Source organism: Carettochelys insculpta, chromosome 18, assembly GCF_033958435.1.
Source record: "Carettochelys insculpta isolate YL-2023 chromosome 18, ASM3395843v1, whole genome shotgun sequence".
Classification (NCBI taxonomy): Eukaryota; Metazoa; Chordata; order Testudines; family Carettochelyidae; genus Carettochelys; species Carettochelys insculpta.
This window is the reverse complement of record NC_134154.1, coordinates 4,119,299-4,145,552: the sequence shown is the minus strand read 5'-3', so window position 1 is coordinate 4,145,552 and position 26,254 is coordinate 4,119,299. Positions and strand designations below refer to the sequence as shown.

Sequence of the window (26,254 nt, the reverse complement as noted above, 5' to 3'; positions counted from 1 at the left end):
CTCAGCAGGACTTAATTTTCATTTGATCTGCTGGGATTGTCACTCTTTAGACAGGTGCTGCCCACTAGGAACCTTTCCTAGTGGTGACTTTGAGAATGACCAACACCTACCTAATAGTTGAGAGCTGTGCCTACCAGCCAGGATCACTGTGCCATGAAAGGCTGTGCTAGTGGAAGGCCTTCTGGATGCCTGGCAAGATGCTGTATCAAGCCCAGTTCTCATCTGTTCTTCACTAGCCTCCTTCCAGTGTCGTGGCTATGCTGCAGGCGGAGGAAGGGAGTCTGGAGGGACCACTGAGCCTGGGGGTCTGTGTTGATTGGAGCAGGAAAAGCTCCAGGAAGCTGGAAGCCCCATTGTGGTTTTAAAAAACAAAATTCCATGGAAATTATAAGAAAAGTTGGTGCTAACAAATATTTGTGGCTGCAGAGATCATAGTACTTGCAGCTGCTTTGGGAGTGAAGCCTAGTATATGGTAGGGTCCTCTGCTTCTTTCTCTGGCCGGGTTTCCTTGCCTGCTCCTAGTTTTAAAGATAGAAGAGGTCACACTGCTCCTTGTAAATGTGTGGCCTGTTTCTCTGGTCTGGGTGGCATTAGGGGGACTAATAATTGCCTTTTGGGACCACAACAGGACCAGGGCCATGATTCCAGTACCAAGAACTCGTAGACTCTAATGCTAGATGATCTCATCATGAGCATCTAATCTGACCTCCTGCGTGTTGCAGACCAGGCAGTCAGTCACCCATTCTAGCAATAGACCCAGAACCTCTGGCTGAGTTACTGAAGTTCTCAAATCATGAATTACAGCCTTCAGGTTTGAGACAATCTGAAATTTACACTAGCTTAAACTGTGCCACATGCTCAGAGGAAAGTGAAAGCCCCCAAGGTCTCAGCCAGTCTGATCTGGAGGGAAGTTCTTTCCTGACCTCAAATATGGCAGTCAGTTAGATCTGGGCAAGATGCAGCGGCCATACACTATCTGATATCTATAGCTATGTCCATGCCCTATCCCTTCCTGGGTGCCATAGTGCTGCTTGCTGCTTCCTCCTTTAATCCATCAAACCATCTGCTGTTCTTTTGTGCTTGGCAGGCAGCCTACAGCCTTCACCAAGCAGTGTGTCGTTGTGCCATGCTTTGGAAACAAAAGGCTCTCTGCAGGAACCTAGACAAGCCTCACTCCCATCTACCTTCTCTGAAGAAGAGGGTGACATTTAAGGTGCCCAGGCCTGATGCCAGCTCTGGGGCAAGAGGAGATGCAGCAGAGGCAGTGACTCTGTGCTCTGTGCCACAGCTCAGGAAGAGCACCGATTTGCCTTTCTGCCTTGCTGCTGGGGATTCATTTCTTAGTGAGCTGTGAGTGTCAAGTTTCAGCACGTCCTGTGGTACCTGCACATTGCATTTCTGAGATTGATTTCTGAAATCCCAAGCTTCCCCAGGGCTGCTGTGAATTTTCAGGCAGCTTCCCCTTCCTTTCTGATGCTTCACACTATGTCTGCTCATGCTGAGTTGTAACAGAACTTCTGCATAATGAATACAGCTGCCCATGACTAATGGAAGGACTTATGACTGCATACTTTATTGGCAGTCCATTACTAGCCCAGCTTAATGTCCTCCCAGTAGAATTTCCTCATTGTATGGCAAGAAATTACTGGAGTCCAGATGGTCTGAGTGGGAGCTCACACAGGAATGCCTGCAAAGTGATGCAGGAAGAGAAATATTACCACCATGAAACTTGGCTGACCACAGTTAATTGCCAATAAGCCACACATTCATCAGTGCTTTTGCTCTGCCCCGACAGGGCTGGCTGTCGTGAAAGTAGACTGTAGTGCTAGGTCCTAGCTGTGCAGAAATCAGTCAGTCCTGGGCCCCCGTTTTATGGGAGAGGGGAACAGTGTGGTTTCTGAAAGCTATTTCCTGTAACTCTCTTGCCACAATTGCTAGTGAGCTTATGCTGAGAATGCATTTGTGGGGACAGCGGGGATAAGGGGCAGAGGATTGTGTAAAGCTGCCTTAGTCAAGGACTGGTGTTCTGGGGATTTTAGCAGTTGTCCTTTTTTTTTGTTTTCTCAGACATGCCGTCCGCCAAGCAAGGTCACAGCCGCGTAGACCTGACTTCCTGCTGCAGTCTCTGGAGAGAGAGGGCTTGTTGGGGATGCCTTTCAGTGGGTAAGACCACTCAATTGCAGTAACTGCCTTTAAGGTGGCAGGAGCACAGCAACTGAATGTACCACGTTGTGAATGGACACGCTTATTAAGTTGTGCTGCATTCTTGATGTCTGTGCACAGCTTCTCTGCAGCATGGAGGCAGCACAGTGACATGAAAAGCTTCACATCTCGTATCAAATGGAAAAGAATAATGGAGCAGTCAGAGGAGTTAACTTACCCTGTGTTAAGCACTTTGTTTAGCCAGTACAGGTATTTGAGGAAAAGAATGAACTTAAGTAATTCTTGTAAAAAAACTTCTGCTCCCCGCCCCCCAACAAGAGTTGCCCATTCTGCTAGTGTAGAGTCTGTGCAAAAAGGGTTTGGAGCTGTTTGAGCGTGCTGCCTCACTGATTTCCAGAATTCATGGGCTCGATTTCCAAGCAAAAAGGTGTTTTTTCTAACTGCCAAGCCCTGCACTTCAACTTGGAATCAGAGTGTCACACTGACTGCTTTCTGGGCCATGGCTTCCGAAACCCTGCCCTTATTGGCCCCGAAGCACTAGACCATCTGAATAGAACTGAATTTTGGCCTTGCGCCTGGAACTTTGACAATTTTGTTAATGTCTGAGTGAGAATAGATGCCTCCCCATCAGTCTTGGCTGAATTTGCTCTGTAAGGCTAAGAGGAATAAGAAGGATTTATTAGTCAATAAACAAACCAGAGCTGACCCTGCACAGGGGCCAGAGCCAGGAGTTGCAATTTTTGCAGTTACTCTTCTGACTTGGATTTACAGTTTTGAAGATGCTCAAGGAGCCAGCTGTCTGTCACTTTGTTCTGGAATGAATGGGTTGAAGCAGCACCCGCTATAGATTCAGAAGTTTTTCAGCAGGAAAACCTTGTGGAAATTATTTAGTAGGCTCTTTTGAAACTCCACTTTTATAGCTAGTACAGCTTCACAGAGAGGGAAATCTGTCTTTTCTCTATCCATTCTCTGCACTGCCTCAATCTCAATCAGGTCCCCCCTGCTGGGATCAAAAGGAGGTAGAAATATATTCCTTGAACACTCTTTTTAAGAGGATGCTGTCAACAGGTTCTGGTTAAAATGTTCAAGGAAGGGAGATACTAGGCACCATCTGCGCTGGATGCTTTTTTGATCTTTAATGATTGTGTTGGTTCTCCCAGGCTTGTTGTCTGCTAAATAAATTAATATGGGGTCCTAACCAGGTAGCTGTTGCCCTTTAGCAACGTGCTTTTCATAGCAAGAGCTGCACAGCTTCTAATGATCCAGTGCCATGGATTGAAGGCAGTGTTGCTAAGCAACAGATCCAGTAATTTCAGGTGGTTTACAAGGCTGACTCTTCGCAGTGGAATAGCCTCCACTAGCGTGAATGGTCATAATTGTGTGTCCCCCTTCTGGGTGTTCTGGATTGAATATAAAGGAGAATATGGGGCTGTCTGGAAAGTTACAAACCCTTCTCTCTTTCCTTTTAGACTGGAAGGACCAGAGGTGCCTTTGCCACAAATATCCGTGAACAAACATACTGCTCATACTGGGGCTGTATTTGCCTCAACTCAAACAGAACAAAGTAGCTGTAATCAGCTGTTCCAGCTGGATAGCACTAGTTACTTCTCAAGCCCCCCGACGGGGTCTACCCCTTTACCCCATGTACCACCTTGGACGCCTGGCTCATTCCATCCTGCTAACCCAGGTCCAAAGCCAGTGCTGTTGCCTCCCTCCTCCTTCATGTCACGGTTGAGATGTCAGTCAGAACAGGTGAGTTTCCAGAACTAACTGGAATACCAAACCACTGGAGCTGACTGATAATGCCTTACTGTCAAGCTTTCTTCCAGGGCTCCCCCACTACCTGCCTGAGCTGGCCTGTGCCTCTTCTAGCACCAGGTTCTGCTTTTTACTAGAGCAAGGTAACAAGGCAGATAGGCTCCAAATGCACATCAGTCTTTTCTCCTCCACTTGCCACAGTCACTACAGTGACAGTCTGAAACAACAATTTGCTTTTTGGCCAATTCGTGTATGTGGAACTGCACTAGACTTTGTCTTTCCTGCTCCTAGCCCCTTCTCAGCAAGATGTCATTACCAGCTGCTGACATCCGAGAGTGCCGCTCTCTCCAAGGGTTCCGAGCAGTTCCAGCTAGATGACATCTAGTTCAGACTCACTGAATTCAGTAGCTACTCCTGTGTCTGCAGGTTTCTTGAGCAAACCAAGGGATGGGGGAGGGGGAATGGAATACTGCAAACATTTGGACTGCATTTAGATTCCTCTGCTCCCTGGCAGAGGAGAGGACTTTACCCTTCCAGAAGGGATGGGAGCCAGGCTGACTGCAGGTATCTCCCTCTTTGGAAGGAGGGCTTGGTATGTTAGGGCATGTGCAGAGTCCTGTTTGCCCTCTGTGGCCCCATTCATGTGGATCCAGTTGGAGAGGGGAGATGGCTGCATTTGTGTTTCCTTATTGTACTTGCTTTTCTAGAATGAGGGTCAGTTCCTGAAGGATCGCCTAGAAGCTTTTCTCCAAGACCCTCAACAGGCCACTGGGGAGGAGAGGATGCAGCCAGATTCACAGGCCCATCTGCTGTTGCCCAAAGACATAGCAGGAAAAGAGAGCAAACCAAAAACTGGAGGTATGTTCTCAGGGATAAACTACAGCAGCCCACCCCAAACTGGCAGCAGTGAGCCTCTTCCAGTATGTGTAAGATTGGACTGGGGAAGAGGCAAAGCTGTCTGCTCACTGAGTGGGTTTGTGAGTCAACTCAACCGTAATTAGTATCAACTGTTAGGAGACTGTATGTTGGAAACCTTGGCCCATGCTCCTTTAACCTCTTATGGGGCATGTGCCAGTGGCAGGTGAAGAGCCAATCTGCTAGAGGTGGTGTGTCAGTTTTGATGATATAAATAGGGTCAGAGTGTGAGATGTTTTCTTGACTCTCACGATGCACACAGAACAACTAAACTAGGCTCAGTGTTTTGAATGCAGAGACCTCCGCTTGGACAGTAACGGGCCAAACTCACCATTAAAGATCTTTTGTAACCTTTTGCTAAAGATGTAGAAAAAAGTCAGCACTTAAAGCATTTGAAATATATGTGATATAAGAAGCCTTGTTTTAACAATCCTTTGTTCTTTCCCTTTGGCTGTAATGTTTTTGTAAGGATTCTGCCCACCCCCACTTTGGACCATCTTTTAGCTGGCATTTAAAGATGGTGATAACTTGTCCTCCTTGGGGGAACAGAGAAAAATGAGTTGAAGGTGTGGACCTTTCAAGTCTGATCCTGTTTCCTTGCAAACAAAACAGAGGTATACACAAAAAGGGGAGCAAAGAACAGGAAAGAGAAAATGATGCTTCTGTCTCTAGTATTGATCTGCACTTACAGCCTGGCTACTGGAGAAACACAGGCCGAGCACATGGTAACCCACTCCAAGGCTTAGCAAACTTGCACCAGCATTGGTCTTTGCTTTTATGTGCCTCTCTGGTCACAGGCTCATAGCACAGTTGGAAAGTGGCAGTCTGGGCAGGCTAAGCCAGGCTCTTAGTAGAAAGATGCAAAAGAAAACTGAAGAAATCAGGTGGGGAGGAAAATGGTACATGAGAAAATAGGTGAAAGTAGAAATCAAAGTTTTATACCTCATATGCTATTTGAGAGTTGGCCAAAGCTAGTGGAGGTGGTGATGTCATCTGTGTTCCTCTCGGACACTTTAGTATGGATATCTCGGTATCAGGACAGATGAGACCCAATAGCGTCCTGAAGGACGCTGATGTCCGGTAGACAATCTGGATGGGAGCCATGGTATGAAGCTTGTACCCTTCAGTTCAGCCATCTCCATCATGGCTTAGTCTTTTGAGTAATGGCAAACTAGTCCATCTTCTTGTTCTGCTCACCAGTTAGGCCTAACTTCCCACACAACAGTTTTGGTCTGGTTGAATTCCAGTCCCACACTTGATTGCTAACCAGACATGATATTAGCATAGTCCTTATTGCAAAAGGTCTCTTTGTTTCAGCTAATTCAATCTGTTTTAACTTTTACTGACTCTTATAAGGCATCTAATATATATCTTAGAGAGTTTGTCTGCTACATCAAGAACCACTAAACAATAAGAGCTAGGACCACCAAATTTGGCACACAATACCCTCTTTTCATAACTTAAAGCCATACCAGGGTTTGGCTGTGCCAGGAAAATGGGATGTGCCTTGAATGGGATTGTTAATCATAAAACCAATCAGAGACAGAAAAGAGACAGAATCAAGAACAATCCTGAAAACTGACATGTGAGCCAATGTTGAAAGAGATTGAACCAAGATGAGCCAGAAAAATAGGATGAACCTGAAATACAACTGCTTTTCAATAAACCTTACAGAAAAAAAGATAAAATGGAGAAATTTGGAGTAGTGCTATATTTTGACACAACTAAATCAATGCTTAGGGTTTGAAAACTAGGAAAAAATGTTATTGGCTACTAAATTGGCTGTAGCCGTCTTTTGTTAAATTAGCATAGACAACTATAAGTTTATAGGGATGAAAAAAATGCACGTGATGGAATGCCTATTAAAAATTACATGAACAAATTTTAACACTCCCTTTAAGCATAAAAATCATAAAAGTAACACTTTCTGCAAAACAATCATTTAAATAAAGCATGTACATTTTCCTTTTATTTGTCCACACCTCCTCACATTCCCCCCACCTTAAGGACCTGAGCAATACTAGGTAAACCTGCTAGTTTTATATAATAGGCCACATTGGAGTTTCATCATCTTTTTCCTATCAATACGTGTTAAAGGCAATTGGATCAGTTTATAAACTTTTACTTGCTTTTCACAATTAGGCTCACCAGTGCGGTAAGTCTGATAGGTTCCAGTTATTACAACAGAGGCAACACATCACATTGTAGCAATGAGAAGACCCAGTGGCAGGACAGAGTGTTACTTATTTGTCTATAAGCCAGTCTGTTTCCCGGAGAGCGGGCAGCAGGAAATAGAGAGTATCTCAACAGCATCATAATATTTGTGCTCTGTTTTTGGTTTCAGTTGAAAGTAAGAGCAGGCAAGGCTATTCCATGGAGGGAACAGAGCTGCAGAAACAGCTGGAAGCAGAGCTCCAACACATCCGACAGCAAATGCAGCACTACTGTGACAGCAAGCAAGAGCTTGAGTATATAGTGCAATTTCCTTTAATCAGCAGCATGCAGTTCTGAGAAGGAACAGTTCCTTCCTCAGTAGATCTATCCTCTAAGCCTGTTCAGTCACATCTGCTGACCTGAGAGTAATAGTTATGGGTTTTTGTTTACTCCTATCAGACCTGCACTGCAATAAAATGTGGAGGGATTTGTCTGTTTCATTTTACCTGTGACAACCACTGAAGGAAATGTACCCATACAGGTATCACTGAGGGTATAATCTGAATTCAGTGCAATGGAATTGGTATAACTGAGTCAGAATGTAGCCTTCACACTCTGAATTGATGAGGAGAAAAGACTCCAACTTGGCTGTCAGATCCCAGTCAATTGGAAAAACATTGATGGGAGTAGTTAGACAAAAGCCTGTAACCCTGCAGTTCCCTGTTAGTTATATTTCAGAGTAAAAACAGGACATTAAGGGGGAACCCATTGCTGTGGAAAGAAATAACAGTGGACCAAAAGTAGGAGAGGAAGGCCCAACCTTTCCGTGTGGTTTCCGGAGGCCTTTTCTCACCATTTTGCTGCTAACACCCAAAGACTGGACAATGAGTCCTTTAGATGGCAGGGGTAAGGCCAGTTTTTCCTGGGTCTGATGGTGCCAAATGTTCAGAATGTTCTTGAAACTTCAAGTTGGTTCTTACCAACTTTTAAGTAATATGCTGTGGCTTGGGTTTCCTCTTTCAGTACCTATACCTCCCAACTGGCAGCGAGGCACTCATGTTACGTATTGCACATGTACTGCTAGAAGCACTGTAAATACAGATGACACTCAACTCCTTCCCATCAGTGTTTGCACCTAGTGCTGGGAATGACCAGCCTGGGCATATACTAATATTGGCATGAATGAGTGAAGTGCATAATGTGTCTTCAGCATCCCGTCCTAGCTTTCTGTGATCCCATTCAGATCAGGAACCCTTTAATGTGTTTCCTCAGGTCATGTTGGCGGCAGGCACGTATTCTGCGCAAATGGCTAGAACTGAGCACAGCGAGCCCAGGGGAAATGGAGCAAGATGCTGTGCAGCAAGTTCAGGAAGAGCTGGATCAGGTATGTGGACAAGTAGTGGGTGAAGGCAAGTCCCACTAGGTTACAGAGTAAAAATTATGAAACAGGGTACCACAGGGTAACAGGCTTTAGACTGATTTGAGTGATTTGTAAAACAAAGGCTGAAGGCACAAGGAGGCAGTTGTAGGAGAGCAGGAACAGCAGGGTGGGTAAAAAAAAATTGTTCCAAGCAAAGAGGCCAGTGAAAAACAAGGCACCACAACCAAAAGTAGCTGCCACTGGGGCCAGTGAACAAAGTTAAACTATTCACCTATTTCTCACAACCACAACAATGCTGCCGAAGGAGTAACCCAGTCCTGTAACTTGATAGTGGGGTAGTTGGAAAACTTTTCAGCCAAACACCTCAGAACTCTTAGACACTACTTGCCAGAGTGAATTCTTCAGGACTTCACTAACAATTCAGCCCATGCCTGTTCCTTTCATTTTCTCTTGCAGTTGGGAATGCAGATCAGCACACTCACAAAAATGCTGCGAGGAGAGAGACAGCGTCTGCAGAGCTACATCACCCGTGTGCAGGACATTCGTGCTGCTTTGGATATGTATCAAGTCTAAAACAGCTGAATCCTGGTTCATGCTCAGTGGTAGTATTTACGTGCTTTTGGTTTCAGAGAGGACAGGACAGAGGCCTAATGGTAATTATCGTGGCCTTTGTGAAGGGAAGTAAGCCAAACCTCCTCAGCAGTTAAATGTGCATCTCCTCCAGCTGCATGCACATGGGAGATGTTCCTTTTCTGTCTTATAAACTAATACTGCAGATGTCTCACTCATTTACTATACTTGTGATGAGAAGCAGGACACTACTATGCAGCTCAAAGCTCCACTCATCAATCCTTATGCTACAGTGATGGGCTTTATGAATACTTAATTAGCAGAGGTACTCAAATAGTTTAAAGCGAAACAATGCTGACTTATGCTTTTGTAAGTCACACAGCATGAGCCAAGTTCTCTGAGTTGTGTGACCACACAGCTTCTTCCCTTTAAGCCCTGGGCAGGGGCAGAGAAATCCTTCCCCAAGCCCTGAAGCTGATGGGGTGGAGGTCACCCTTCCTACTGGCTCCTGCTGTGACTGGGGGAAAGGGCCCTTCCTTGGTGTCCTGCTAAGCCTGAGCTCCTCCCTAAATGCTGCACCCAAAGCTTCTGCCTCAATCTTATCCACACACACAAATTTTGTGCACCAAAATGAAGGTAATATATTGTATATCAGTGCACCTAACAAAATTCATTCTGCTCAAGGGTGGAAGAAATTAGAGGTAACACTGTGACATACAAGAATACTGGGCCAGTGTTCCAGATGAAAGGAAGTCTCCTTGCAGGAGGAATTCTCAGCATGACCACTAGAGTTCTGGTACCCTGGTTTTTACCTCGTGTGGGAAAGGCAGTCTTGCTAGTCAGCTACATTTCTGCAGTGCTAAGCCCCTCCCAGAAGAACTGACCTGGTGTAGAATAATAGGTCTGACAGATTCATGTTCAGGTGAACAGTAGCAACTTCTTTTATCTTCTGTGAGATGAACTGGGGTCCTCAGATACGATAAAGGTTGAATAGTGAGGAAATTAAAACTTGAAGTTCTAGCCATACTTAAGTCAAAAGGTGGTAGTAGAGGAGATTGTCTTCCATCTTCTGACACCCCCCCCCCCCCCGAGCAGCAGGTTTGTTGTTTGCATACCTTCGGGCACCTGAAATAAGGTTAATTATTCAATTTTAACTAGGTGGGCTGATGTCTCTGTCATCTTGTGTTTTAAAAAGATTGCCTGGCTGAACCAAGACCATTGTGATACATTAATACACAAGCTCTGAACTTTCCTCAACTAAGGGATAAGAAAGTAGGTGTGGTGCAGAAGCACACATGCAATAGTCAAGATCTACACTGGGCGTCTGGCAAGCTATAGTACCAGACACTGAGCATTTCTTTTCTTCTCCGCTGACAGGCACATAGGGCTTGGACAATTGCACCCACTTTCAAAGCTGCATTCTGTTTTTCCTAGCACACCCAAGGGAGGGAGACTCTTATGGATCAAAGGCATACAGCACAGTCAATTTTAATCCATTCTAAAAGTAGAAAATCCCTTTGGAACCACAGGTAGATTGCTAGAGAAAACACCAGCTCCTCTGACTGTGTACAAGCATAGAAAGAGTACATAATCCTTCAGGACTAAGGGAGGGCCAGGCTTGATAAGAACCTAGTACATTTCTTCAAGCTCAGGGTATCTTATTCAATTACAAGCAACAGACTTCCTTGACTCAAAATAGAATTTATTCAGTAAGAACAAGCAATACATTGCAGTACAAGTGAGTTGCTCTCAACCTTTTTGGCACCTGTTGCTGTCAATTCCATTATTGGTAAGGTGAAGCTTAAAACTCCTTATTCTTAGTGTCATGTTCCATATACTAGCAAAAGGGGTTGTTGCTATTTCCATTCTAACCCTTCTTGGAATGAATTTACAGAGACTGAAGTTCCTGCAGGATAAAACTTCAGAGCACAGTGCTCAGCTGCAGCTTCTCTCCACCAGCTATGAGTGCAAAAGAAAATGGAAGTTGGATGGTTTTTGTTTTTGGAAGCTAAACATTTGCAAGTCCACAGAAGGGTGTAGGAAAGCAAGTTAGTGCATATTGGTGCAACTCTGGATTGCCTGAAAGGTCCATATAGGTTTTTAATACACAGTCAGTGCCCATGGCATTTCACTCTGTGCACTAAAGAAAGGCCCTGATGTATTTCAAATTATTTTGTACATGGAGAAATCCCCACAAGAACTCCGTGACAGGCCCTGCAGGTTATGACAACACAAACAGCAGCACATGTACAGCAGAAAGGGAAACATACTTTGGCTGCATCCCCACTGAAGGGGAGTACTGTATTAACAGAAACCCAGCAGATCCGTTAACCACCTGTCACTTAGATCACAAGCTTAATCTCTCAGTAGTTTTTGGGTGACTGAGGAGAGTAATTACCACTCATATACACAAAAAGTCCTTAAGGCCCAGAATGGCAAAAGTAAAACTATGGATCAGCGAAAGAATATGCAAGGGTCTGACTGCTGCAAGCTAAAAAAATACACCTTTTTTTCCCCAAAAAGAAGACAAGTTCAACCACATGGAATGTAGACACAGTGTTCTCAGGTTTAAAATACAGTGCATTGAAGAGACAATAGCAGGTTAAAGGCATTTAAAAATGAGTTTCCATACCTGTTATCGGTATATTATCAAACAATGTGAATTGGATTTATTGGCATCACTACTGATGCTATTAGTTCACATTTGTGCATTTCATGTAGGTTGGACAATGAAAGTACACTAGGCAATTGACTTTCTGGCTTCCATACTTGCTGTCACATTTGCATTAGACACCTTTGGGGACTGCAACTTTGAAACAACATTTTACAGGACCAAAACCTTGGGTTCTGATCAACCTATCAATGTCCTTATAAAGGTAGCTAATCTCTCTGCCTTCACCCCTCCCCAGGGCAGCTTCAGAGCACAGACAGGCCCAGTAGGGTCCTACTAGCTCTGTATGAATGTTAACAAGTTTGCAACACATTGAAGGGGAGTGTGTGAAAGACTGCAGGCACAGGGTGGGATAGACACCACCCTGGTCAACATTCTTAAAGGCATCTGTACTTTGATATGTATATGGATCATCTGATTATTTTACTGCTCTCAGCATGGGTATGTGATAAAGGGCAAATACTCCTACCCCAGTTTTACACACCAGTCTTGTCTAATATTTTCTTCACCCAGATCCTGCTGAGTGATATTTTCCATGAGTGAAACATTTTCCTTGGATGTCTGAGTTCCTTTGGGAGAGAGGGTATAAAATCATCTGGTAGTTTCTACAGGGAGCCCAGGGCCTCTCCAAAGCGGATTTTCTGTCCAGGTTTGAGGTGAAAGATGAAGTCCTTAGGTGCCTCAAAGATTAGTACAATGGTCGAGCCCAGGTTAAACTCCCCTAAATGTTCTCCTTTCCTCATGGGAATGCCCTCCTTGTTGTTGTTGTTTATGAAGCTGAAGTCATTGTAAGAGCCTTTGGAGTAACTGGGGCTGTTTGTGTGCAAATCCTGCATGAGAGAAAGGAACATAAGAGTTTCATATCGTAACATGTTAAATACAAGATGGAAAAAAATGATCTATACAGCAGACACCCCCCTTCAAATCCTTGTCCAAGACCACATTAATGAAAAAATAGTACCAATAGAGTAATACTTTGTAGAAATCTTCTGATTTTTAACTTTAGCTTACTATTAGTTATTAGGAAATCAAATAATTAACCAGCTATGGCATTAGTTAACTCAATAATTCAATTAATGACTCAATAACCAAGTGAGACGCAAAGGCAGGATGCAGATGGTGAAGTCTTACTCACCCGGTCAAAGTAGATGCGGATAGAACCAACATTTGTGGCTCCTACCGCTGTCAGGGAGAAAAAGCCATGTTTCCAGTCACCAGTAAGTACAACCCGCTCGTTATGGCAGAAAAGTTCCTTAATCCACCGGGCAACACCAGGATTCACAGACATCAGGGAGCCTGCAGTAAACAGGAAGAGCAAGCTGAAGTTTTCTTTGTTCTTGCAGCAGTATTTTGATAGATTTAAAACAAAATAATTTGGAGACCAATGAAGAAAGGCCAGATTAAAGCCCATTTCTAAGAAGTGAGACAAATACTAAGTATTGCCAAGAATTACAAAGGATCAGAAGATGCAGAGGTTCTATTGCAGTATGCTAGAACCAAAAAACGAACCGCTACTAAGTGTATGGCTGCACTGCAGCTGGGACTGTGCTTTGTAACCCAGGCTTCCAGCTGCACTATAGATCTAAGTGGAGAGTAGACAAAACTGAATTTTTCTTTAGCTTATAGGCCTACTCTATCATCCTGCACGTCCAAGGTCTTGCTACATCCCCCTACAAAAGGGAGCTAAATAAAGGGAAAATACTAATGCCAGGAACTAGGACATATTAACGCCCGCCCACCCCACCCTGCAAAGGATTCTTTGCCCTTGTCTCAGACCACGGAATTTTACTTTAATGCCATCACCATTACATGCCTTAAACACTGCTACCACCAAAACAAGCAAGGAGGAGGAACCCTGCTACCTACTGATAACAGAACAGAATAAGCCTTATTCTGAGCCTGGATTACTGAGCACTCCTACAGGAGCTGACTACAGAGAATGACTCTACCTGTAAAGTCTAAGGACACAGACAAGGTCTTTGTATCTGAGGAATGAGCTCATTGGACTACCTCACCAAAGCGACAGGGAAAAAAAAAGGACCCCAGCCAACACCCTCAAATGTCCTTTGCAATGTGTGAAGAAGTGGTTCTGGACCACTGCCTATCTGAGTCACTCCGGACAGCCAGATGTGAACATGAATGATAAATAAATGGATCTAAGATCCCAGAAGAAAATGAACCACAACAGGAACCTTAAAGGGTTCCACCCTGTCACACAATGTAGGGGAGCACACACTACATTGGAGTGTTTTATTAGAGCCTGTGCCCCTATGCACATTGGTCTATTACAGTGGATCTCCTGGCAGCACTTCGCTAAGAAACCACTGGCTTAAAGGGTTTACTCAGCCACAAACCTTAGCTTCAGGCTGAAGCTTGGCAGATCAACTTTTTCGCCAGGTCTTGTCTCTCTCTCTCACACATAGCATCTGAAACCAAGTCCAACTCCTCTCTTTGTTCCTAGGTAATTAAAGAAATGAATATCCATCTGCTGGACTATGGAGCATGGCTGTGCAAAGGAGAGGGCTGAACTCCATAACCCCAGTTTCAATCCAGTGACTGTAATTATTGTCACTCACTGAATCTCTGATGTGCAGCTTTAGCCACAACAATCAGATGCCCCTCTAGGGCATCCTTTCCTTTACCAGTGACCAGGAGTTTACTTTGGTCCCACTCAAGATGCTGACAGACATTCTTAAAGCTCTGAACACCATTTCAGTAAAGTCTGCTGGAAACAGATTTAGCTCTCCCTACCTCTGTGTTTGGTTGAAATAATTCAGTCTGAGAAACCAAGTTATTCATCTTCAACATTGATTATCTGAATTAAATTGGCAGGCTGCTCAGCCCTGAAATTCATTAGCACAGCATTCTGGATTTTGTGGAAGACTTGATCCTCAATGTGCTTTTTAAGACAAACTGCTATGCTCTGATTCTTTAGCACATCTTAGTTCAAGTGTTCTGCCTGAGGCATCTCTCACAGGAATCCCCCTGCTTTTACACCCGCTGTTCCTCCTTATTTGTGGAAGGAGGATCTACCTGGGAAGTGGCGTCTGTGCAACACTCTCCAGTCAGTGGGCGAATGGAAGCAGTGGTAGTCCCCAGGTGCCAGGTAGATGACACAGTGATAGAGCTCGTTCCCCTCCTTTGTGACCGGCTGGTTCTGGAATGAGTCGGAGGATGAGTCTGCAGGGGAAGAGCAGAAGAAAAAAGGGGTTAAGAACAATTAAAAGAATCTGTGAAACCATTTTGTATGACAAGTAGCCAGTGGGAAACATGCTACTAAGATACTCAGAAAGCCAGTGTTAATAGCTGAGTACTGAATACAACCCACACAGTGACTCTGAGGGCATTCACTGAAAAAGGAACTTGCATGATGAATCAGCTACAGAATTCCAAATGTAATCACCCTCAGCGAACACACTTGTTGAGACTAAGCAGCTCCTTTTCAGGGTATATGGTAAGATGATGAGGCAGCCTTGGAATTAATTCCTTGAATGTCTTCAACACTGAGCATGCTCTCAGACCACATTTTTGCAACTACAAACCAATTTTACACATGCTGTTAAACGAGATTATTAAAACAGGAAGAATTACAGAAATCCAATTTTCTTTCTCAGTTTACTTTTCCACTTCTCTCAGGTTGGACACTAAAATCAGACTTGTCAGTGTTTCGGTGGTAAATGCTGTAGGAGAAGGCTTCTGGCAAATGACGTAAATTTAATTTTACAAAAATACACATTTTACACCAAGCTGAGTTGACAGGGTTCCTTAACTGCTAAGATTTCATGTAAACTGGAGGCTGATATTTGGATCAGAGAGGGGAACACAGAGCACGCAATGGGAGGTATTTGCCTTGTCATTTCTTCCTTTGCCTGCTTCCTACTACTTTGGGGACAGTTCAAGCTGACTGCATGTCCCTCTTCAAAGGCCCATTGTGGCAATAGGAAGCTTTGAAAGGTAGTGCATCAAGACCATGAATAAGCATTTTACAAAGCTTGTGTCCCTTTAATACACATAACTAGACTTGAATTATCTAGATCAACTTAATTATTGTCCAAGCTGAGAAGAATCCAAAGAATTTTACAGAGCCTCAGCTTCTCTCGACAAAACAGAAGGGGCTGGAGGGGAAGTCTCACAGAACACAAAGAATGCATCTTAAAAGATATTTTGGAACTACTGAGATGCTGACCAAATTCAGAGTAAAGTCCCAGCTTACAAAATTCTTTTGTTGCATTTGCAGACATCACAAAAACAATACTGTAGCTTTCAAAAAGGATGTCTTTCTGTGGCAGATTGCCCATCCACAGATTTAACAAAATGTCTGGACCAAGGGCCTTGAAGCTTTCTCTGCACAGAACTGGCATGGCACGGGTAGCGACAACACCAGATTCCTCACAGTGCCTCAGCAATGACCTGAAAGGAGCCTCTCTAGGCATGAGAACAGGTATCAATCTCTACACAGTGATGCTGCTGCATACATTCCGTCTAATCTAGTGCCTGCACCTGCAGTCTTTGCTAGCCAAACATCTGGGCATGTTTCAGCCTCCCAGCAAGAGCTGCCTCATTATGATTACAGAGCTTAAAGTTACCATAATCCACTCAGTATAATTCCGCATGTGGAGAAACTGAAAAGGTAAAATGCAGAAAAAAGGGCTGATTGGGAGGCTGAAGCTGCAAGAGGAGGACAGGCTATTAAGGAGACAGAGGAATCCAACATGGAATATTACACCCTATACGTTATTCTTCAGTTTGAGCCATAATGAAGCAGAGTTACCTATGCAGCTGACAAAGGTTTGAGAGCATACAGCTATGATTCACCCCTTCCCTGCAATTACTGGAACCAGTGACATGACAGAGAAACAGGCAAGGGGGCAGCTTACTTTGGCTGAACTGCATGTCCTCTGTGCTGGTGCGTGGCCCCAGGAACGACTCCAGGGAATATGTGACACCTTTCACCTGCTCTACTTCACAGTTCTTCACTTGTCCAAAGTTCAGAATCTTTCCATCTGAAGGACTAATCTACAGGGAACAAATAAAGAAATGCAGTGAATCTGTCACTCAGCCATGAGAAATACAAGTCCACTGATTTCAATTCCCAAATACCACATCTCTTCCCCTTTATATACCTCTCGCTGCCCACAGAGGGGTAAGCCTAGTATGTCTTTGTATGGGAACTTCGAGATTTTCACAAACAAGAAAGGTAAAGAGGAAGGACCATAAACAAGATCCAGTCAGACCATCATCTGTTCAAAGTGAATACCAATGCTGACAATACCACTAAAGGGACTTACAGGATTTTCTTTCAATGAGTGCGCCTGCTCCAGTCCTCTGTCTACAACAAGTAGTTCTGCTAGAGCCATCATCTGTCACCACACAAGACAGACTGGCTATGGGTCTAACCAAGAGCAAAAATCCAGACAGAAAAGAGGTGAGTGACAGACCCACAACTCCCCGGAGCCCAGCCAGAAAGTCTGAGTTTTGGCAATCATACATTACCAGGTGAGGTATGGGACACTCCTACATCAATGTATAACTCTTCTGGAGCAAAATAAACATTGCAAACCCCTACTGCCCGCCTCCTCACCACACTGTGATAGCAGCAGACTGGCCGAGACTGGGGCTTCAGCTTCCTGCGGAAGAACTCGCTGAGGTTTCTATAGTGGTGAAGATCTTCAACAGCTGCTTCCTTCATGTTCACTCCAAATGTCCAGATGTACAGACTGTACACAGGCTTCCGGAGCCAGGTGGGTAGCTCGACCTGATTCAAACGACCCCAGGCTCGTGAAAGCAGTCGTGTTGGCACTGATTTGTACAAAGAAACCTAGGAGAAAGGAATTCATCGTGCTATTTCTATTCTTTGCACGGCTGTCAGCTCTTCTGCCCTTCACCCCCAAAACAGAAGAGTCCATTTAATTCCCCATGTGACTTGCTTCACTTCAGTGGAGTTACGTCATGGATGAATTTACCCTGAAGACTTAAATCAGGACCAGAACCTTACCCTCCCTGCCCCCATGCTGATGTGTAGGGATGGGAAGGGACCAGATAGAACTGAATGTAAATGCTTATGGTGAAAAGTATGGTCAATTAGCTTGAATGTTTCACTTTTTTTTGAGAGAGATAAAAAAATCCATTTTGCCAGTATAAGTCCTGTTTTGTTGCTGTAAGGCAAACAATAAAAACACAGACCCCTTATTCCAACTGAAACACAGAACCCATGCCAGCCAGGCACAGTGGAGAGTGGCTACAATGCACCTCTTCCCCTTGTAGGCTGAAGCGTCATATGCAAGTTACTGGAAACTACTCCCAGGAGGCTCACAGAGAAGCAGTGCATTTGGGACATTCTAGTACAGCATCAACTGGAGGCAGTGACAGGTTACCAATATATTTATTTTTGTGAACCCAAACAAAACACACACATTTCAGTGCCTAGTGCAATATGTCTCCCAAGCCAATATACTTCTGGAATTATGAAGAGCCTTGTCTATACGTAAAAGGTGCACTGCTTTTAACTCTACTGGTGTAATTAAAGCAATACAACTCCTCTGGTATGAACACAGTTACCCTGTGCTTTTACCAATCTAGATTACGACCATAAGGAGAAATAAACTATATACATTACATCTTTTTGTTTGGCAGTTCCAAAAAGCTTACCTGTTTGTGGTATTTGGTATCAGCCACACAGCTCACAAAAGCAAGTTGTAATGACAAAGACATAGAGGAAACCCTCTATATCAAGTTGTACACAGGAAGCAGTTTTCTGCAAACCTCTAGTAAGTTTGCAAAATATGGTGACTGGCTAATTCCAACTCTGTGAGCAAAGCGGATCTTACTGTTTTCCTTAGAGAAAGAGGTAATATCTATTCCTCACTATATGGGTATCCTTCAATGTTAGGACCTGCAGGGTGTAGCAATAAATATGAACTGACTTCTCCTGGTAGCTTGTTCTTTAGCTTGTCCTATTAAGAAAGTTTATTTCATCTGCCAATGGAGGATATTCCACTTAACCCTCCTTCACTCAGATCAGTCCAGTATTTTTAGTTTTGACTGTTTTCCAGATGATGCTTACACGTAATTTGAACCATGTGAGAAACAAAGAGACAGAGGCATTGCCACCTAAATCTTACGTCACGCCGAAACTTGTTAAACTAACTTTTGCTCCAGGTAACACTTTTACCATGACAACAATTAGAGAGAAATATTGCCCTATTGTTTTCCTGTGTTTAACTTTGCACATTTGCACAGAGTCAGTTTCACCTAATTGTGTGGTTTTCCTACAGTTAAGAGATTCTTTTTATAAAATGATAGGAAAATGTGATTACAAAACCAAAAAAATTGGCAAGACAACTCGGGGACAGGTGCATTGCCTGAAAATATGTGCTTCACTCTGGCAAGTGATGGGATTTCAAGGAGATCGTCTCTGTTTAATGCATAGCTGTCAAAATGACATCATTTCAAGAACAGGGACATTTGTATAAGTTTGCAGGAACAATGTTTAGATGTTTGCCCATTCTGATCAGATGTGTGCAGGTCCATGTACTACAACTTCCTAAATTTCATTGTTTGAGTCAGGGTTGCCAGAATTAGCACATCATCTGGGCAGTCAGGATTCTAGCCACCTATGAAGGAATTGAATAGCCAACCATTCTCACACAAAAATTTCATCAAAGCCCTTATAAATGTGACCACGAAAAGGGATATGGAAGAGGTTTCGTCTGCCTTAGTCCTGGCTCTGGTATTTAGGAATGTTACTGTTGGAATGAAATCCAACTGCTTCCATTGATTCCCCTTGTTGGGAATTTGGTTGTTCGGGGACCATACACAAATTCTATGCTACTGAAAACCCATCATGTCTCTGAAAGGGGAAGAATACAATCCTTAAAGCTTCACTGCAAAGAAGAAAAAAACGAACTCGTGGGGGAAAGGAAGACAAACTGCAGTTCTGCTTTGATGTCAGTGATCAGCACTGTGCTGTCTCCAGCTCTACCATCATCCTTGCCCCCCTGCAGTCAGCAGCTCTCTGTTATAATAGAACATTTGTCCACAGGGTTGTTACAAAGTACTGTAGAGACCTGCTCACAACACTTACCCTGCTCATAGGCCTCCATCCCACTCTGGTCAAGGGTTTAAGAGCACCGAAAGGCAGAAGATAATAGAGAATAGTCAGAGGCCAAGAACGGATTTTCAGAGCAGGCCTAGACATACAGCTCAGCTGGCCCAACCTCCGCCTCAGGGCCAGCTGGGGAAATTGCAACCTGTAGGATCACATACACACAAGAGGGTCAGCCAACTCAGCCCCAGAGGCACCAGTTGCTGGCAGAGTTTGTTCAATACTTGTCAGGTTTATTTACACAATGATTCTGCAACTCCCTGCTCCCTGACTTTGGTTCAAACTTGCTGCTTTCCCAAAATACAGGACCAGTTCACCCTGAAAATTAACGAGCTGCTCAGAACCTGGAGCTCATTGATACAGGACAACTTCTATCACTCATGCCTGCCAGAAAATTAATTAAAAGCAAACGTTTTGCATTAGACAAAGTCTGAGATACAGGTAAAATAAGGCTGCAACTGGGCCACCCAGCTAATGCTACAACGTGTCATGGAACATCAACAAGAGGAAAACCCAGGAATGTCTTCCAAAGACCAAAAGAATAAGAAGCTACTTTGCCAGTACCCTCTCCAGCTCTCCAAGAGTTAAAAGTGATCAGCACTGTAAAGTACTTAGACTGCTTCTATACTTGCCCCTTCCTATCTGAGGTGGCATGGTAATGAGGCAATTCGAAGCAAGCTAATGAGGTGCTAACGTGCATATTCAGTGCCTCCCCAGCAAATTTCAAAGTGCAGACTTAGAATTAGAAATTGACAGCGTAGATGCGGGCAGCTTGAAAAGAAGTGCCTCACTTCGACATTCCCTTACTCCCATCTACGTCCCTAGTTCAGCAGATTAGTGAGTATCTGTGGTTGATTCAAACTTTTGGCTCTTAAACAACTGTGTTTAGGTGAGGGAGTAGGTTCCTGAATTGAGAAAAAAACTTATTTCGCATAACCTAACATAAGACAGCTATCAGCCTATGACTTGTCTATTACTAGCCTAGGCCAGAAATGAACCAGTGACTCAGCATGGAAAACCTCCACATCCCATTCCTGCTCTCAATGAGACACCTCATTTCTGCAGTTCATGGCCTGTTTGAGTCTTCCCTGGGCAAACTCTCCTAATTCCTTTCTTCTCTTTTTGTCTCCCCGGGGTAGCCTCATTCTCAGAACCTCCTGGATCATATAATTAGGTTATATCCACCTGATTCACAACAACACATTCAGGTCTGTTTGGCATCATGCTAACTGCTGGGGAACAATGCTTCACCCTGCATCTTCGGAGGTGACACAGGGTGCTGAGCATGACTACATGTGCATACTGCCTGGAAGGGGGAGGCTCATACAAGTTATTTTGAAAAGCACTTCTCCTGTCTCCTGCAGGATGAAGAGATTTGAAGAGCTACAGTTCTCTTCAAGAAAGAGAGAGGAGCTGGGAGACAAGAAAGAGACAACTTGACATTTTCAGGGCTTGGGTCAAAAATTAAAACATCACTTGGGCAACAGCAGCTGTCACCACGGGCTGAAAATGGTACCTTCGGCTCACTGAGTTACTCTGTAGGCTCATGTTACTTCCTTAAATCCAGAGAATGGCAGTGTGCTGGAGTACAAGAAAACCTCAGTGGCTGAAGTACTGTCTCAGCAGTGCTACAGCAGGCCTTGACAGCATGAGGCTAGACCAGCACACAGCGCAGGCATAAGAGAAAACTCACCTGCAGCTCCTCCTCACTTTCATACTCATCTGCCAGGACCCACGACCCTATAGGAGAGAAGTCTCTCCAAGTGTTTCCGAGGACAAGGTACTGCTCTTCCCTCCCATCTGCTTCTCCCTCCCTTCACTGCAGACAACCATGAACCAATCCCTGCAGAGCTGCATCCTGGCACCTTGCTCTAAAACCCCCTTGCTTCCCACTGCCTTGGCCTGGCTTTACAGGAATTCCTCCCTCTAGATTATCTACTCTTGCCCTGATCAGGAGGAAGGCCGGAAGAGAAAGTAAACCTTCTCATTTCTCTTGTTGTACAACAGCAACTCCTCCCTTACCAATTTAGAGCAAAAGGAGATTTACAGTAATTAGGTCAAACAAAGGCTTTGCAGATGGCCGGCACTCCTGCCCATCTGCCCTCCCTTCCTCATCTCTTCCTTTGGTCGCCATCCTGCAAAGCAGAAAACACTGAACAGTACCTGAAACGGCCTCTCCTATTTGGTGTGTCCCGAGCAGAGCCACCTGGGCCTGGACTCTCCAGCTGTGTGTGCTGCTCCCCGGCACAGCTGCCGTTGTTCCCTGACCGTAGCCTTCGGACATGAATTTTAACTTTGCGGAGATTGTAGCAAGAGGGAGGAGAGTTAGATAAAGCTTTACAGCATCTCACCATTTCCCTGTGTGCAGATCTGGTCCCTGCAGGGTGTTTGACTGACACATCATCAGGATGGCGGTTGGTCGTAAGTCTCAGTCTCTTTTTTTTCCTTTGCCTCCCTTTCCCTTGCTCGCTTCAGCACTGGAGGGAAGACACGACGTCACAGCTCCCAATTCCCCCACTGGTTTGTCTCCGGCTTCCCTCTCTGTCTCTTTCCCACTTGCAACTTGGCTACGAGGGTCTCAGCTATTGCAAACAAATAGGCATTGTATCACACTTCAGCATCCCTCTGCAAAAGCAGCTTTGTGTGAGACAAAAGCAACCTCTGCCTACAAGCCGCCCCTGCTCCTCTCTAGCCAAGGCTGCCATCGAAGCCCAGCTCCCAGACAGAACACCCTGCAGTCTCAGGCTGCTAGGAACTAATGCACGGTTATCAGATCTGCAGCCAGCTGGCCTTGCACAGTTATCCCTAGAGCCAGCCTGAATGCGAGGCTGGGAGGAGGAGGAGGGATGGTGGAGAAGAGGAGGAGGGAGATAACTCATAGCTTCAATTCTGCACTGCAGTAACTGCAGCTAGATCAGTTCCAGGCTACTGAATGACCAGATGTGTATGCAGGCATTTCCTCTGACAGAAAACCTTTCCCTTCCTTCTCACAGTGTACAGCTAGGGAACAGAGGAAAGGGAGGGAATATCTTTCCTATCTCATGAAGCTCAGTTATAGACCACCACCTATATCAGGAACATCCTCTGCATCCCATACTGTCCAGGAAGGGAACAGGCAAAGACAGAAAAAGGGAAAGAACGTTCCCTTACGTACTTAGTATGAAAGAAACAAGCTCCAGCATCAGCTAGAGAAACAGGTGCTGCAGATGTTCAATAGATGCTCTATATGATACCTGAGCAATTGTTACATGCATCAAAACTCAGAAGCCAAACTGCCAGTACCATGAAGGCAAGAAGGTTTTGCAGTCTGGAAGGCTGCCTGCCCCATTTTGCCCGTCCAGCACAACTTTCGAACTATTAACAGGGTGAGAAGTTCTCTTCCAAATTGCCAAGTCCACTGATGGGGGAGGGGCAGCCAAGAGGGCAATTACTCTGGGGGCCCAGGAGGGCACCGGAGCCTGCTGGCTTCTCCTCCTGTGGGGGCTTAGCAGAGGCTCTAGCAGGGGTTCAGGCCCCTGCCCTGTGCTCTGATGGGTGCTCGCTCTCCCCTCCCCCATGATGCAGCAGGGCCAGTCGGGGCTCCAGCTCTGGCCTGGGTCAGGCTGCTGGCCAGTGCTCTGGCCCCAGCCCCAGCCCTTTCTGGTCCTGTAACATCTGTGTTCATGCCAAACCATGGATGTTGCTGAATGAGCGAGTACTGGATTTAACAGGTTGAACCTGTAGTGCCACAAGTGATGTGCAGTGACACATTAAGGACTTTGCTACATTAATCCAAGGTTGGCCAGAAGGTTACATATTGCATGGAAGGGTAAGGGGAGAAAATGGAGAGATTGTGGCAGGGGGAGGGCAACATTCTGACACACATTTAGTGCCAGCCTGAAAACCTTTCAGGAGGAAATTCATTTAATAGAATCTTAATAGAAATCAATTCTTTATCACAAGTCTGTTACAAGATTCAGAGATAGACTGATTTTTGTAATTGTATATTAAAGTGATACAAGTAAACTGAAGCTGTAGTAGTTCTAAAGGAGTTAAAAGTATTCCAGGCACTAAACCTATCCCTTTTCCCCTCCTGCGTTCCTCTCTCAGTTTTGTGGTTTTATAATCATGTTGTCTTGTGTTTCACAGTGCTTCTCCCTCTCCTTTTGCTATGTGAAATACCCATATAAACAGGGGATATTGTGAATTTTGACACTTTCCTTGTATATAGTCAAAGAAAAAAAACTGGAAAAATAGCAGAAACCTTTCTTCTCTGTCACTAACAGGAATATTTGGAGTTACTAGAAATAACAACAGATGCACATTTTCAACAGAAATATGATTTTAAACAACAGTGTGCTTTTAAAAACATTTAAACCAAGGTGGGCCTCATTTTCACCCCTAAGAGTACAAGAAATGCTCAGCAAGCATGAAAGTTCCAGAACATGCAGCAAGGAAAAAAAAAAACAAAAAACCAGCTCTGGTCATGCTGGAAGATGAGCCAGTGCTATTTAACAAACTGTTTCTCCTTCTCCTTGCATTCCAGACATGCAGGGACTCCTACAGACAAGGAGCTTGCATAGGGTTTCCTCTTTGTTGTGATGCTACCCTTGTTCTCCAAAGGACACCACCCGCACTTCATATTTGTCATATATGAAGGAAAACCCAGAGAAAACAGTGATTTTACCTGCATCACCATTCATGCTACTTTCCCTTCAAAAATAGTTGAGGTAAATATATATACATTTCAGCACAGTATATTTCAATGGAAACAGCCCCAACAGCTCTTTCCTTTCAAAGAACTTACAACGTCCTAGTTCAAGAAGGCAAGGGATTTATGGCCTCATGATTTTACAAAAGAATGGAGGTAAGTGAACAATGAGTTGTGCCTCAGAAGCAAAAGGACACTTACAATTCCATTGTTTAATGTTGATACTATTGTAAATTCACAGAAAGTGGATGGAAAGGGAAAATGTGGTGAGGGATTCCCATACCCACAAGCAAACACCATGGCATGACAGACAACTTCCTAGGTGAAGTTTCTGGGAAAAGGGATGGATTTCAGTGCAATATAAGCCATACTTCTCTATATCTACACAAAACTCACCTCCTCTAAATAAGAAGCTTTACAATTCTCTTGTGTTCCGTTCTACTGACCCCATTACCCTCACCAAGATGCAAATACCTGACTATTACCCATGGATAAGAGCTTGCCCCTCCTTTTGGCTGAGACCTGCTTAAATACCGACATACAAACATACATGGCAAGTTGCCATGTCAGCAGTTACTGTACAGAAGGGCTTAAGGATACAATAGAAGCTTTGGCTGCTTAAAATTTAAAGCCTTGCAGGGTGACAAGTATCAGAGGGGTACCCATGTTAGTCTGTATCCGCAAAAACAAGAACTCCTGTGGCATCTTATAGACTAACAGATTTATTGGAGCATAAGCTTTGGTGGGCAAAGACCCACTTTATCATGCATCTGATAAAGTGGGTCTTTGCCCACCAAAGCTTATGCTCCAATAAATCTGTTAGCCTATAAGGTGCCTCAGGATTCCTCTCTTTTTTTTTCTTTTCTTTTTTTCCAGAATTTAAAGATGCTTGCAAAGGAAGAAAGGAGAAATGACTGGATCCTGAACTATGCCAACCCTACCCTCTCAGCCCAAGCGTTCTGAATAAGGGCGAAAGAAAAAACTGGCCCGACTGAAACTGGGCAATCACTGAATCCGCTTCCTTTTGCTGAGGGATGAATGTGACAGATTTATACCTGGACTTCTCCTCCAGTCTCAGAATTGCTCTCTTGCTAACATCAGTGATGGACCTCAGAGCTTAACTCTTCTCTATGGAGGGTCTCAGATGTCAGCCCCAAACCACTCCCACATCGTTGAAGTCATCCAGAATTTAATTTAAGTGAATAAACGAAATAATGGCCATCCGCATTACATAAACCCCCAGGGAGAATTATCTAACAGTAGCTAATCTCTCAGCTATGCAACTCCACTCTGTTCTGTCAGTTTGTATAAGCATCAAATCCAGTGACCCCATTTAATTACTTGTCTTCTCATTATTTCTCCAAGCCCTTCCCTTAGAACTCGCAAAACACTAAGCCTAGGGATTTACAGGAATCAAACACACAACTTTAAGTTAAACTGAACAACACAAGGAGACCAGGCTGGGCTTAGTCTCATCTAGTCTGGATGCTAGAAGCCTCTCCCTCCCCACTTTCCTCATTGCTCACAGTACTGCCATCTAAAATAAACAGTTTAGCTTAACACACACAGATGGCTAAAGCTGCATGGGAAAGCATATGCCATAAAACTGGAACACAAGAAAGTGCCAAGCAGCAAAGGCAGGGGCATCCCAATACATACATCACACTAACACAGAAGAAATATCCTCTTAGTGACAGGTATTAGTTTATCATCAATAGTTTCATTCTTTTCCCCTGGCGATAGTCAATATCCTTTGTTTAAATTCATATGCACGAAAAATTCTCTTTCTTCCTCCCTCACCACCTTATTGTTCTGGAAAAATCCAGAAGGAGAAACAAAACCTCTTCA

At 44.3% G+C, this 26,254-nt stretch overlaps 2 protein-coding genes across 7 annotated transcripts in view; one reads left to right on the top strand and one right to left on the bottom strand.

Annotated features, from left to right (window-relative positions):
- The window catches only part of SFI1 (SFI1 centrin binding protein), a 43,312-nt gene extending 34,164 nt beyond the window's left edge, over positions 1-9,148 (top strand). For both annotated transcript variants that reach the window (XM_075013008.1, XM_075013009.1), the window contains 7 exons: positions 1,088-1,350; positions 2,068-2,163; positions 3,633-3,915; positions 4,629-4,779; positions 7,181-7,304; positions 8,263-8,374; positions 8,828-9,148. In XM_075013008.1, coding sequence (XP_074869109.1) covers positions 1,088-1,350; positions 2,068-2,163; positions 3,633-3,915; positions 4,629-4,779; positions 7,181-7,304; positions 8,263-8,374; positions 8,828-8,944 — 1,146 coding nt within the window. In that variant the 3' untranslated portion in view covers positions 8,945-9,148. The remainder of the gene's footprint in view (positions 1-1,087; positions 1,351-2,067; positions 2,164-3,632; positions 3,916-4,628; positions 4,780-7,180; positions 7,305-8,262; positions 8,375-8,827) is intronic.
- A 151-nt stretch (positions 9,149-9,299) lies between these two features.
- The window catches only part of PISD (phosphatidylserine decarboxylase), a 32,153-nt gene continuing 15,198 nt past the window's right edge, over positions 9,300-26,254 (bottom strand). The window contains exons 1-7 of one of the 5 annotated variants that reach the window (XM_075013014.1): positions 21,880-22,560; positions 19,696-19,861; positions 17,194-17,430; positions 16,490-16,628; positions 14,646-14,792; positions 12,748-12,908; positions 9,300-12,442 (exon numbers count right to left, since the gene is read on the bottom strand). In XM_075013014.1, the coding sequence (XP_074869115.1) occupies positions 12,218-12,442; positions 12,748-12,908; positions 14,646-14,792; positions 16,490-16,628; positions 17,194-17,430; positions 19,696-19,861; positions 21,880-22,070 (1,266 nt within the window). In that variant the 5' untranslated portion in view covers positions 22,071-22,560 and the 3' untranslated portion in view covers positions 9,300-12,217. Of the gene's footprint in view, positions 12,443-12,747; positions 12,909-14,645; positions 14,793-16,489; positions 16,629-17,193; positions 17,431-19,695; positions 19,862-21,879; positions 22,561-26,254 lie in introns of those variants that run through there. The other 4 variants (XM_075013017.1, XM_075013016.1, XM_075013015.1 and 1 more) reach the window with 4 other exon arrangements.